At 40.3% G+C, this 13,364-nt stretch overlaps 1 protein-coding gene across 1 annotated transcript; it reads left to right on the top strand.

Annotated features, from left to right (window-relative positions):
* Positions 1–155: 155 nt before the first annotated feature.
* med17 (mediator complex subunit 17) lies at positions 156–13,121 on the top strand. The gene is made up of 13 exons (XM_080053892.1): positions 156–261; positions 1,080–1,329; positions 2,341–2,504; positions 3,470–3,689; positions 4,784–4,920; positions 5,364–5,445; positions 5,744–5,896; positions 6,083–6,213; positions 6,440–6,624; positions 7,570–7,707; positions 9,674–9,791; positions 10,844–11,003; positions 12,213–13,121. The coding sequence occupies exons 2-13, from the start codon at positions 1,089–1,091 to the stop codon at positions 12,419–12,421; spliced, it is 1,938 nt and encodes a 645-aa protein (XP_079910018.1). The 5' UTR covers positions 156–261; positions 1,080–1,088; the 3' UTR covers positions 12,422–13,121.
* The last annotated feature ends 243 nt before the right edge of the window (positions 13,122–13,364 follow it).

Raw genomic sequence — 13,364 nt, 5'->3', positions numbered from 1 at the left:
AAACATATTCCTTATATACATTATATAAAGTAAAACATCAATGGCTTTATTCACTAATTAAAACGATAAGAAATGAACTCGAGGAATGTCCAGGGGCGTATTACTAGAAGATAAAACGTTTAACTAAAGAAGCGTTGCCAAGACACCAGGGGGCAGCAGAGTGCGCGAGCGATGAATGAGCCGTTCACAACAGCGAATCAATAAACTCCCACATTTCCAGCGAAAAATCTCTCAAATTTGTGTCTGCTGTGAATATCAAAGGTAAGACTCACGAGGGGAATGTATGATTCTGTTAGTTAGACGTTTCTCTTTATGCCTCGGGGTTTTTATCCAGAGATATTAGCAGAGGAAGGTAACGCTAAGCTATCGTCGCTAGCTAGACCTAGCATCACAATCAGACATTTATGATAAAAACACTTTATTAAAGGTGTTAAAGACAAGACAGGTAATCGAACAGCTAACCAACAGCTCGTCAACCGTCATACTTATCATAACTACAATGTAGAGTAGACGAGAATCACAGTTTGATTGTTATTCTCAGGCTTGTAAATACTGTTTCATACAACACTCGTGTTGCTATTATTACTAGTATAAATAATAAGATTAATTGTATAGCACCTGTATAGCTTTGAATACAATAAAATAATTAACATTTAAATAGATTGATTGAACTGTATTATTGTGTCATGCTTAAACAATATATTATGCCCAGTCCAAAAAGGCTTACAAGACACCATTATTAGTACAGAGACCATAAACCAAAAGTATGCGCTTGACAATACTCATTCTAATGATACTTATGGATTTTATCATCAACATCACAATAGATATACGTCATACAATAACCCATCATATACTTCATTTTAGGTTGCACAGATCCACTAATCTGCATTGCTTTTTGCTCCACTGTGTCTCAGACAGTTTGATGGTTGAGTGGTTGTTTTTTCTCTGCTTGTGATCCTCGTCCTCCTCAGAAAATAATTAGGAAAATCCTGTAAACAAACATTTTAGATAATGAAATGTAGCCAAAGAATGTCAGCAGCACAGTTTTCTCATCTTGTGTCCTTGGTCCTCCTCAGCTTGTCATCATGTCGGGTGGCGGTCCCGCGGTGAGGGTCAGCATCGAGTCGTCCTGTGAGAAGCAGGTGCAGGAAGTGGCTCTGGATGGGACAGAGACCTACGTTGCCCCGCTGTCCATGTCCCAGAACCTGGCCAAGTTAGCCCAGAGAATCGACTTCAGTCAGGGGTCGGACGAGGAGGGCGAGGGGGCGTCTGTGGAGGGGGAACCGCGCGACAGAGAGTGGAAGCAGGAGACGGAGGAAGAAGAAGGTAATGGATGCTTAGGAGAAATAAGGATTCAAAGCTAGATTCTGTGATTAAGATGGATCCATCACGTATTGCTGCAGAGCTCAGTTCAATCTTAGACTGTCATTATAGCGCTAAGTAACGGTTCCCACTTGTCAAAACATTTCTGGATTTTCCTAAAATTTTGAGGAAATTTGGTAGATCACAAACTGTCAGGGTGTTTTTTTTTTTTTTAACACATTTCTTTCAAATAAAACCCTGATGTTTTCAACTACACTCTCATCAAAGTGACTTGAATACCATGGAGACATTGCAGTCTGAGATTATTTGCACATTTCACGGCTCTTCCATTACAAAAAACTGTTTTTTTTGTTGTTAAGGACTTTAACCTAGTTAAAAGTAGGAACCTGTTATGATAAATATTAAACACAATTAAAACATAATAATGAATGTAAAGCAAAGTCTCTTCACCTTAATGACACACTTTGCTCCTTCAGATAACAGCTGGATTGATTTAAAATTAACAACATACATTCTTCTATAATAGGAATATTATACTATACTAATGCGTTGCTGTTTCCTTTACACAGGCACAGTGAAGTTCCATCTTAGACTGTTATTGTAACGCTAAGGAACGTTAGTCACGGTTCCCACTTGTCAAAACATGACTTGAATACCATGTATACATTTCAGTCTGAGATTATTTACACATTGCACAGCTCTTCCATTCCAAAAAACAGTTATTTTTGTGTTGTTAAGGACTTTAACTTCAAGAAAAGTAGGAACCTGTTTTGATAAAATATAAACATAAATATATATAAAAAATATAAACATTAATTATTATTTTTGCATTTTTATGCTATATTGACAGTGTAGAGACAGAGTTGAAATGGGGCAGAGAGGGGAGTGACATGCAGAGAACGGCCGCGGGCTGGAATCGAACCCGGGTCCGCTGCTGGCCGAGGCCCATGGGGGGGGGACGCCCTACCAACTGAGCTAAGGGCGCCCCCTAAAATATAAACCTTCTTCCCACAGGCACAGTGAAATTCCAGCCGTCGCTGTGGCCCTGGGACTCTGTAAGGAACAACCTGCGCAGCGCCCTGACGGAGATGTGTGTTCTCTACGACGTGCTGAGCGTGGTGAAGGAGAAGAAATACATGGCTCTGGACCCCGTGTCTCAGGATCCTAATGCCGGGAAGGTAAACTGATGAGAAACTTATCAGCTAGAAATCAAATCAGTTTTATTTGTATAGCCCAATGTCACAAATAGACATTTGCCTCAGTGGTCTTTACATTCCATACAATATGACACCCTGCCCTTACACCCTTAGCTCGGCTGAGAAAAAACTCCCAGTAAAAAAAACCTTTACCGGGATTACATTTTTTTTTTTAAAGAAATCTCAGGGAGAGTCGACAGAGTAAGGGATCCCTCTCCCAGGACGGACATACTGCAATAGATGTAATAAGTAGAGAAAATCAAGAAGGAATTTGATCATTGACCAGATGTTTACATGGTAATACTAAAGTAAAGTGTGAATAGTGTGGATGCAGGAGGACTTCAGATGCTGACAGAGAGAAAGGCCAGCACTGAATAAAGATCCGCCTTCTTTCCGCTATCGCATGAATCATAGTGCCGTACGTTACCATCCTCTATGCATTAATAACAACGTCTCACACTAAAGAATATCTGTAAACATAGAGTAGGGGCAACACTGAATAAAGATCCTACAGATTATATACAGCTGTGGTTGAAACACTGTCGAAATGTTTATTCTGATGACGATCTTTATGTGTCTCAGAGAGTAATGCACCTTATCCTATCTGACAGTTTCTAGGGCATTATGAAATCTGTTTGTTCTTTTCCAAAAAAAATTACGCTCATTTTATCATCAGAACTAGTGTCTTATTAATGTGAATGAATAAAATGGTAACAGTTTTATAAGTTATTAGAGTACATTTAACTTAACAGTAGACTGTTTTTATTGCCCAATTATGTGACTCCATCTTCGTATTCATTGTTGCTTAAATCATAGGTTCCTAAGTTCCCATCCATGTGCATTCATAACCGCAGTGTCTCACCCTTTGCTTCAGACCCCCCATGAATCATAGTGCCGTACGTTACCATCCTCTATGCATTAATAGCGGCGTCTCTTGCCCTCTCTAGACCCCGCAGGTGTTCCAGTTGATCAGCAAGAAGAAGTCCCTGGGCACGGCCGCTCAGCTGCTCCTGAAGGGAGCGGAGAAGCTCAGTAAGTCTGTGGCAGAGAACCAGGAGAACCGGAGACAGAGAGACTTCAACTCTGAGCTGCTGCGACTTCGCTCTCAGTGGAAACTACGCAAAGTGGGAGACAAGATCCTGGGAGACCTCAGCTACCGCAGCGCAGGTAAACAGGATCTAAGATTGTGTGTGTATTGTATGTGTCTACTTATTCTGTCTTTTTGTCTGTATGTAAAAAAAAATTGATAAAATCATCAAAATAAAAGGATCTAATGGAATCTGAAAGCATCTGTTAACTAGGTTTCACATAGTAGAAATCAATATATGATATCAAAGTCGGGTGTCTGAATAAGCTTTAAAAAAAAATAGAAATTAATATAAATATTCACAAATATGATAAAGCTTAGTTAAAGAAAACTGCTTTTCTACTGTCTAGAATAGACCGTAGACTTTATACCTGCAAACCGAATTTCTGTACAGTTTATCAGACTCGAATGACAATGTCTTTCATTTGGATTGATAAATATGCCTATAACTCTTTTCAGATGCTTTACTATAATGCAACTAACTCCCCAAATTACATAGATAGAAGGATGTTCTGGATTTGGTTTTACAGGGGCATAAAATCGGAAAAGATCTGCTCTAAAATAAACATATCTGTCCTGTTCTGTTCTAAGTCATGTGAGGACACTTTATTTTTCATTTCATTTATTTATTCACGGCTCACGGCCATAGCACATGGCGTGGAGCACAGAAATCTAGTTAAATCATAACAAACCAAAACAATGGTGCACGGCAAGGAAAAAAAAAAAACATTACTTAAACAATGGCAGGACATTTCTAAGAAAGGCTCCTGTTTTAGCAATAACCCCTGGGTTATTTGACCTCAAAAGCAAAATCAGTTTGGGGCGCCTTTAGCTCAGTTGGTAAGGCGTCCCCCCCCCATGGGCCTCGGCCAGCAGCAGACCCGGGTTCGATTCCAGCCCGCGGTCGTACTCTGCATGTCACTCCCCTCTCTGCCCCATTTCAACTCTGTCTCTACACTATCAATAAAGCATAAAAAAGCAACAAAAAAAAAATCTAAAAAAAAATATATATATATATAAATCAGTTTGATCATAGAAGGAAAATTAACATAATATTTTGGGAGGTATTTTTTTCTATAATGCATTACATTTAAATTCTTACACTCAAAAATCATCAACAATTATCACTTGTCGTCTAGCCCCAAGCTAACGTGTTTTGCCTACTCACCCATAGGTTCCCTGTTCCCTCACCACGGCACGTTTGAGGTGATCAAGAACACGGATATCGATCTGGACAAAAAGCTCCCGGAGGATTACTGCCCCCTGGACGTTCAGATCCCCAGTGATTTGGAGGGATCGGCTTATATCAAGGTGAGAGGGAAACTAAACATGGCTCTCTCAAATCGCTCTTTTTTTTTTTTTTTTAGATAATTTTTTGGCATTTTCAAGCTTTATTAGATAGTACAGAGTTGAAATGGGGAGAGAGAGAGAGAGAGAGAGAGAGAGGGGGGATGACCTGCAGTAAAGGTCCACGGGTCAGATTTGAACCCGCGACCACTGCAGCGAAGGCCGGAGCCAATACGGTACGCGCTCTATCCACTACACCACCGGAGCGCCCTCAAATGGCTCTTTTGATTCAAATATAAAGCTCTTCTGTTATGTGAACAAGGATATATGCCTGTGTGCATCTTTGCTGCAACCTAATATTAACTCAAACCAGACGTCCTCTAAGCTCCTCTAATAACTGCACTGTATCAGAGTGAAGGGTTTGAATCATTCTAGTTGTAACGGTGGAGTGCTGTTGGTCTCTTCAGGTGTCCATCCAGAAACAGGCTCCAGACATCGGGGATCTGGGAACCGTCAATCTGTTCAGGAGACCGCCGAAGACTAAAGCAGGTACAGAGGATATGACATGACATTTTAAATTTGACTTTGACATTGACTTTTAAAACTGGTTCAGCAACTGCCTGAAATCTGCCGATAGAGTTACCAAATGTTTAGGTGTTAAATTTCCAATCTCAAATGTAGCTACATTGTGTGCTCACCAACTTTACATGAATGATACAGATCTGAAAATTGTCCATTTCAAAAGCACACACACCGACACAATACAATAAAAAAAAATTACCTCTTTTGAAAATGTCTTCCCTGACCATTCATAATCCTGTCGATATCTTCTTTTCTTCCGTTCCAGGAACTCAGCTGTGGCATGTGAAGCTGGAAGCGGCTCAGAACGTTTTGCTCTGTAAAGAAATCTTCGCTCAGCTGTCCAGAGAAGCCGTCCAGATTAAATCCCAGATCCCGCACATCGTGGTGAAGAATCAGATCATCTCACAGCCTTTCCCAGGTCAGAAAATAAAAAGCTTAAGAATAAATAAAATTAAAATAAATAAATAAATAGAATAAAATAAAATATAAAATAAAGATATTTTAATTTATTTATTTATCATCTCTATGCCTTTGATTTTCCTTCATTATGGAGGTATAAAGCAAACTCACTCCTGCCTTATATGTCCCTGTGCTCCCCCCGTAGGTCTGCAGCTCTCCATCTCTCTCTGCCACTCGACCGGAGAGAAGAAGAACCAGCGATCGTCTCCAGAGAAACCAAAACCCGACGACCATCTCTACGTTCTGGAACACAACCTGCACCAGATGATGAGAGAGGTGAAACTCAACTCCCTTTCACACAGAGATTCCTGCATATTGGCGAAACGGCAATCCGGCCAGTATGACGCTGGCTTTGTGCATTTAAACTGGTCCAAGCAAAGTGTGACGTAAAACTTACAATCACAGTTAGTATAAGAAAGTAAGATAAGAATCCACTTCCTGCCTTAAAAAAAGGTTTAATTTGACACTCATTAAATTGACCAACCTTGTATCTTTTTTTCAGTTCCACAAGCAGCAGTTGAGTTCGGTGGTGATGCCCCATCCGGCGAGCGCTCCGTTCGGTCACAAGCGTCAGCGCCTGGCGGGTCCCATGGCGTACGATAAAGCAGAAATCAGCAGTTTACAGCAGAGTGAAGGGCTGCTGGAGAAGATCATCAAACAGGCCAAACACATCTTCCTACGCAGCAGGTAACAACCAATGAACAAAAAGGCACTATTTAATTTATTTTTTTCGCATTTTTGCTTTTTATTAGACAGTTTGGAGAGACAGAGGTGAAATGGGGTAGAGAGGGGAATGACATACAGCTCTAACACCACGGGCGCCCCAAAATAGACACTACTTTCTCATGCAGCTTTACTTTACACACGTGTTTTAACTGTTTGTGTGTGATTTTATGTGAGTCTTATATGGTTTATGTTGTTGGAGCCACAAACTGAAGGCAATTGTCTGGCCCTATGTGATAGACAATAAAGTTTTATTGGTTGATTTGAATTCTCAGTCCACATCATACAATATCATCTCAACATTCTCCTCACTGTCTGTAATGCCTCATTTGGCCAGAAGGTGGCATACATTGTGTCTATTCATCCCAGGAAAATACATTTATAAGAAGAAAAAATAAAAAGTTAAGTATTTTGTTAAGGCAGTATAGGACTGTGCAATTAATTTCTTTTAAACTGCAATTACAATTTAGACTTCCAACAATTATCAAAATAAGATAATGGACTTTTGCAAGATAATGTTATTAAGTCTTTGAGCCAGCTCATGTTTTTTATAAATTGAAGGAAATGCAATGTTAAAAAGACATCTGCCTTTCGGGGGCGCCTTTAGCTCAGTTGGTAGGGCGTCCCCCTCCCGGGCCGGGCCCAGCAGCACACCCGGGTTCGATTCCCACCCGCGGTCGTTCTCTGCATTTCACTCCCCTCTCTGCCCCATTTCACCTCTGTCCATCTGCACTATCAATAAAGCATAAAAAAATGCCAAAAAATATCTTAAAAAAAAAAAAAAAAAAAAAAGACATCTATCTGCCTTTCATATAAATTAAATTAAAAAAAGTTCTTAATGCATGATTTTTTTTTTGCACATATAATATTCAGTTTTCATTCATCGGCCTTATTGTGTGTGATCCCCAGGACGGCGCGGACCATCGACAGCCTGGCCAGCCGGATAGAAGACCCTCAGATCCAGGCTCACTGGTCCAATATCAACGATGTTTACGAGTCCAGCGTGAAGGTTCTCATCACCTCACAGGGCTACGAGCAGATCTGCAAGTAAGTGGAGCAGATGAGGGACAGAAGCTGGGTTGCTTTTAGTTTCGTTTAGTTTTTTTATTTTATATACAAACAATATATAAACACATAGTGATAAAACATTATAGAACATGTGTGGGTGGGGCAAAAACCTGTACAGGCTATTTAACAAAAAACACATTTAAATATTGGAATATACCACAATAATAAAAAAAATGCTGCTAATTTTATAATGCTGCCTGCGTTCCAGACAACTGGGTCTAAAATGTTGAATTCTTTATGTTTTATCAATTCTTTGGTGACTTGTGTGTCATTGTCTTGCTGCATGACCCGGCTGTTGTTATCAATCTCTTGGTACAATCGAGGATCAATAGTTCCATCAATGATTGAAAGACGCCAGTGTCACGAGGAAACAAAGCAGCTACAGACCGTGACACTGTTTTACAGATGGGATGAGCTTCTAATGCTGGAATGCAGTGTTTGGTTTTCGTTTCTCTTTTAATCAATACATTTTTTTTTCTAGCCCTTAACAGCAACCAGCAGGTTTCCAAAGTTCTTTACATCAAGGAAACAATAAAACGTAACACATGCAGTAAAATCACAAAAGCAGGATGAGTTGAAGAATAGAAAATTGTCACGGCACTAACTGTATATTAATTATTTCTAAATAAATAGGATTTGAAATGAGCTGCGTCTGTGATGTATGTCAGGGGGTAACAAGTGCGATCACCCCACAGTCTGTATCTTGAGCGTGGGACTTCTAAAATAAGTTTCTTGGATGACCGCAATGCTCTGTTGTTTTAAACCAAAAATCAACACAACATTCTTCTAGTTCTAATTCATCCATGTGTTCGTTGGTAAACTTGAGCCGGGTAGTATTGTTGTTCTTGTAGCATGTTTGTCATCATGACCTATGGATCCTGACATGTTACCCTGCGGTTATTTTCTGACCTTCTGAAATGTAACAAGCATTGTTCTAGGAGTCATTTTTATTGGACAAACAGAACTGTGGTGAGCAACAATAGTGTTGAATTTCCTCCATTTGTTCACCTGTACACGGACTGGTAAAGGCTGAACAAAAGGCCTGACACACTTCAGCAGACCTGAGTGGTGAAGCCCAGGCTTTGATAGTAAAGACCCAGAGGGGTGTAGCCACTATGAAGCGAGATCAACAGCTTAGCGAGGTATTTTGAGCTTAAATAGCTTAAATATTTCTGAAACAGTCACATTTTTCCTCTGATAATCTTATATTGCATGTGACAGCAAACAAGACTATCAGTGCAGAGAAAGCAATTTTTATATAGTTTTTCTTGATGCCTTTGTCATGGGTATACGCTCACCCAGGAACAACAGCTGGCGTAGTAAAAACTCTACTGCTTTTGTCCAAAGGGGGTCCAAGAATTAACACAAACTGAAAGTTCCTCGGAGAACCTTTTTAAAGTCAGCTTATTCAGTGTCACAAAGGTGTTTCTCTTTTTACCTGGCTCAATCACCATGGCTACTTAGGCTGCACAGCTAACCTGCTGCCGGGATGTTATGTTCAGAGTTTGGGATCAAAATAGGTTCTAAAAAGCGCTGCCCCTTTTCTGAATTAACTCCTTTATCTTGTATTAATCTTGAGTTAAATAAATATCTGATAACATTTTAGGTTATACAGACATTTTAAAGGGTTCATGAACTTTCTAGTATTTAATTACTGGCACTTGGTTGGTCGCTATTACTTTATTACTTTACCGACACTCGTGAACACTCAGATAAGTGATGATAAAGTCACTGATGATCTGTGTGTGTGTGTGTGTGTGTGTGTGTGTGTGTGTGTGTGTGTGTGTGTGTGTGTGTGTGTGTGTGTGTGTGTGTGTGTGTGTGTGTGTGTGTGTGTGTGTGTGTGTGTGTGTGTGTGTGTGTGTGTGTGTGTGTGTGTGTGTGTGTGTGTGTGTGTGTGTGTGTGTGTGTGTGTGTGTGTGTGTGTGTGTGTGTGTGTGTTCAGGTCGATCCAGCTGCAGTTGAACATCGGTGTGGAGCAGATCCGAGTGGTTCACAGAGACGGTCGCGTCGTCACACTGTCCCACCAGGAGCAAGAGCTGCAGGACTTCCTCCTCTCTCAGGTACAAACACCTTCCCTCATTCCCTGCGTTCTAGTTAAGATGCAGTAGGCATACTATTGGGACATACTTTTACTCTTTTATTTCATCATAACATTGCGCCTTGATCTTGCCTCTTGCTTTTATATCTGGCGCTTATATCAGCGGCTTAATAAAGCAGGAGTGTGTTGGGCAGAGAAGCTATGAGATTTTAAAACATGGTTGCGTTCCGAATCGCATACTCTTTCTTTTTTCTATTCTACATACTACATCCAACGATAAAAAGAATCTAGTTAGGATGCAGTAGGCATACTATTGGGACATACTTTACTCTCTTATTTCATCATAACATTGCGCCTTGATCTTGCCTCTTGCTTTTATATCCGTCACATCCCCGTTTGTTTTCATATGGAGGCTTCGTCGATGTGACGTCACTTCACGTGCGCACCAGATTGTGGGTCAGAATCGCCCAAATAGGATGCACTTTTCAACACTAACAATCTTGGCCGGATGAAGTAGGACATCCGGGTACTTCTAACCATCCTAAATCTGGCCACAAGAATCGGGACATCCTAAATCTTTTTTCTACATACTATATAGTAGAAAGTATGCGATTCGGAACGCAGGGAAAGTTTACTGCCCTTAAAGGTGGAGTCAGCTTGTTATCAAAATCACCTTTTTCATCAAAATAAGTGAATATCTACTCTTGATCTGCTACCTTTCCGTACTGCGTGTGCGCTGTAAATGGGTATGTAAACAAAGGGTATGTAAAGGGGTCTAACCATAGCTGACAACATGCCTGTTTTACAGAGCTTAGGCTGTGTATTAACACTGGATTTATGTCATGAGGAGATATTCACTGATTTTGACAACAAGCATTCTGCAGAACTGTCACTTTTAAATGTAACCATGTTATGTTAGATTGTACAATGGTGTGAACTCAAAGTGAAAAGGTTTTTTTAAATGTCACAGTGATGCCATCTGGTAGGTTTTATTGTCTGTCTGTATATTAAAACGATTGATACGTTTTTAATGAATCTCCCTTCTTTCCTTGTGTCATTATTACCTCATCCCAGATGTCTCAGCACCAGGTGCATGCGGTGCAGCAGTTGGCCAAGGTGATGGGTTGGCACGTCCTGAGCTTCAGTAACCACGTCGGCCTGGGACCCGTGGAGAGCATCGGAAACGCCTCCGCTGTTACCGTGGCGTCTCCCAACGGAGAGTACGCCATCTCAGGTGAGGCCAGGGTTCTGTTTGTTTAGTTTTTTCTGAACATGGCAAAGTTTAATTTGTTTGATACTTATAATGCATTCAGTATTGTTTGTCTTTTACTTGCTTTGCTGTATTTTGATTTGTATCTTACAGCACTTTGTTCTATATAAATAAACTTGAGCTTGATACTAGGGAGGTTGGTTATTATGAGGTGAAAATGCAAAGGAAGAACTTCTATGATTTACTTTTATACTATTGTGTTTAAGCTCTTCTACAGTATTCCCAATGTAAACTCATAGAAAAATAATGATCATACTTATTGTGAAGATCCAGAGAGGAACTTCTCCTCTGTCTTAAACCCCCTGAAACTGAGCCTGTCAGCTCAGAATTGGTAAAAAATACTTTTCTTACAACCAATATTAGCCATTATAAACCAGAATGCAATGCAACAGAGATAATATCTGTTTCATTTTAAGTTATTGAGTTAGATTTGAATATTTTTGCTTTGAATTAAGGTAGAAACTCTTGCATTGCTTCCAGTATTACTATCATTATGTGTGGCAACACGTGTAGCTTAATCTCAGCTCAGCCACACCCAGTCCCATGTGGGAACTTTGTGAAACCACTTCACATCAAGACAGGTTCATACAAGCTGAGGGAAAACCGAACACATAAAAAACCCTGGAGTGCATCGAATCATCAGCATGTATAATAGTTATGTAACGTTGTTAAAATACCTTAAGGCAATTTTTAGGGTAATACGGAATAATATTGAAAAGTGTGTGGAATTTTTATTGGGGTGTTTTTCAGAACAGACAGTAGTACGGTATGTTTAAATGTGTGTATAATCTTAGAAAAATGTACAACATATTGTATATATTCTATTATATCCAAGCCGCCATGTTGCACCGCCAGGTTTCTACAGGAGCACAGAATGGAAAAGCTTGACGGCCTTTACGCGTTTTTTTATACAAAGTGGGCGTCCTTGAAGGCCATCGTAGCTTCTGTAAATTCTCCCAAATGGAGGGGTTAGCAAGGGAGTGTTGCAATTAATATTTAATCCATGATGAAGTATGGTTGTTGTATTAACGTGTGTGTGTGTGTGTGTGTGTGTGTGTGTGTGTGTGTGTGTGTGTGTGTGTGTGTGTGTGTGTGTGTGTGTGTGTGTGTGTGCGTGTGCGCGTGTGCGTGTGTGCGTGTGCGTGTGTGTGTGTCTCTGTTTGTCTAATTCAGTGCGTAACGGCCCGGAAAGCGGCTGCAAAGTTTTGGTCCAGTTTCCGCGGAACCAAACCAAAGAGCTGCCGAAGAGCGACGTCATCCAGGAGGGGAAGTGGAGCAACCTGCGCGGGCCGTACAAAGAGGTTCACTGGAGCAAGATGGAGGGAAGGAACTTTGTCTACAAGATGGAGCTGCTAATGGCTGCACTCAACCCCTGTCCTTAGACACACAAGCCTGGGCCTCATGCTCTAAACACACACAGACACACAGAGACATTGGCTGCATTTCAATCCCCATAGTCCACTGCTATTTAGTATGAAAGAAATTTTTTTTACCATGTCACAATACATGTGGTCAGATGCAGCATGCTGAAAAATACCCAGGTGCACCTACTACATCTGGAAGTGAGTTTTAGTGGGGAAATCGGCAGCTTTCTTGGCAATTCTGACAAACAAGTCAAATCAACTGCAGCGGAAGTTACGTCACATCGACTGAGCCTCCGAGTGAAAACAACCAGCGATGAGACGGACATTACATATAAGCAGGAGGCAAGTTCAAGGCGGAAGTTATGATAAAATAAATAGGTAAAAGTATGTCCCAATTGTAGCCTACTGCATGCTAACTACAAGAGTATGCAATATGGAAAGCAAGATTTGGTTTCTACAGTAGAATGGCACTGAACCGGACAGCCATCGACTCCCACAAAATATCAAAAGGAGTTCAGCAAAAGGCAAGATACATTGGTATAAAAACTTGACTTAACCTTTATTTACACTTTTCATTTTTTACCGACAGTAACTGGACTTTTTCAACTTCAGTAGTGTCTTCTCCCTACTCATTTTTTGATCATGTAAAGCGTTAAGTGTATGTTTACCTCAAACAATTTGATACAAAATAAAAATCTGTCGAAGACCTTCTGGTGAACACTGTCTAGTCTTGCTTTCTTCTAATCACCTTTTTTGTTTTTCGATTTCAAAACTGATTCGGATTGAACGGAAGATACAGTTAGTATACAACACATCACTTTTTAAAATTCGTATCTGAAAGTATTCTTTTCTTGTTTTAACTTTTTAAAACATTCACTCTTAAAGACCTAGAAAGTATTCATAATCATATAGTTGTACATCTTTTACTGCGATTTAAAAACTACCTGCTGTATCATTTTAG

This window comes from Ammodytes marinus (assembly GCF_949987685.1).
Source record: "Ammodytes marinus genome assembly, chromosome: 3".
NCBI classification, from domain to species: domain Eukaryota; kingdom Metazoa; phylum Chordata; class Actinopteri; order Uranoscopiformes; family Ammodytidae; genus Ammodytes; species Ammodytes marinus.
Note: the sequence above shows the minus strand (reverse complement) of the source record. Positions and strands in the feature narration are given on the sequence as shown.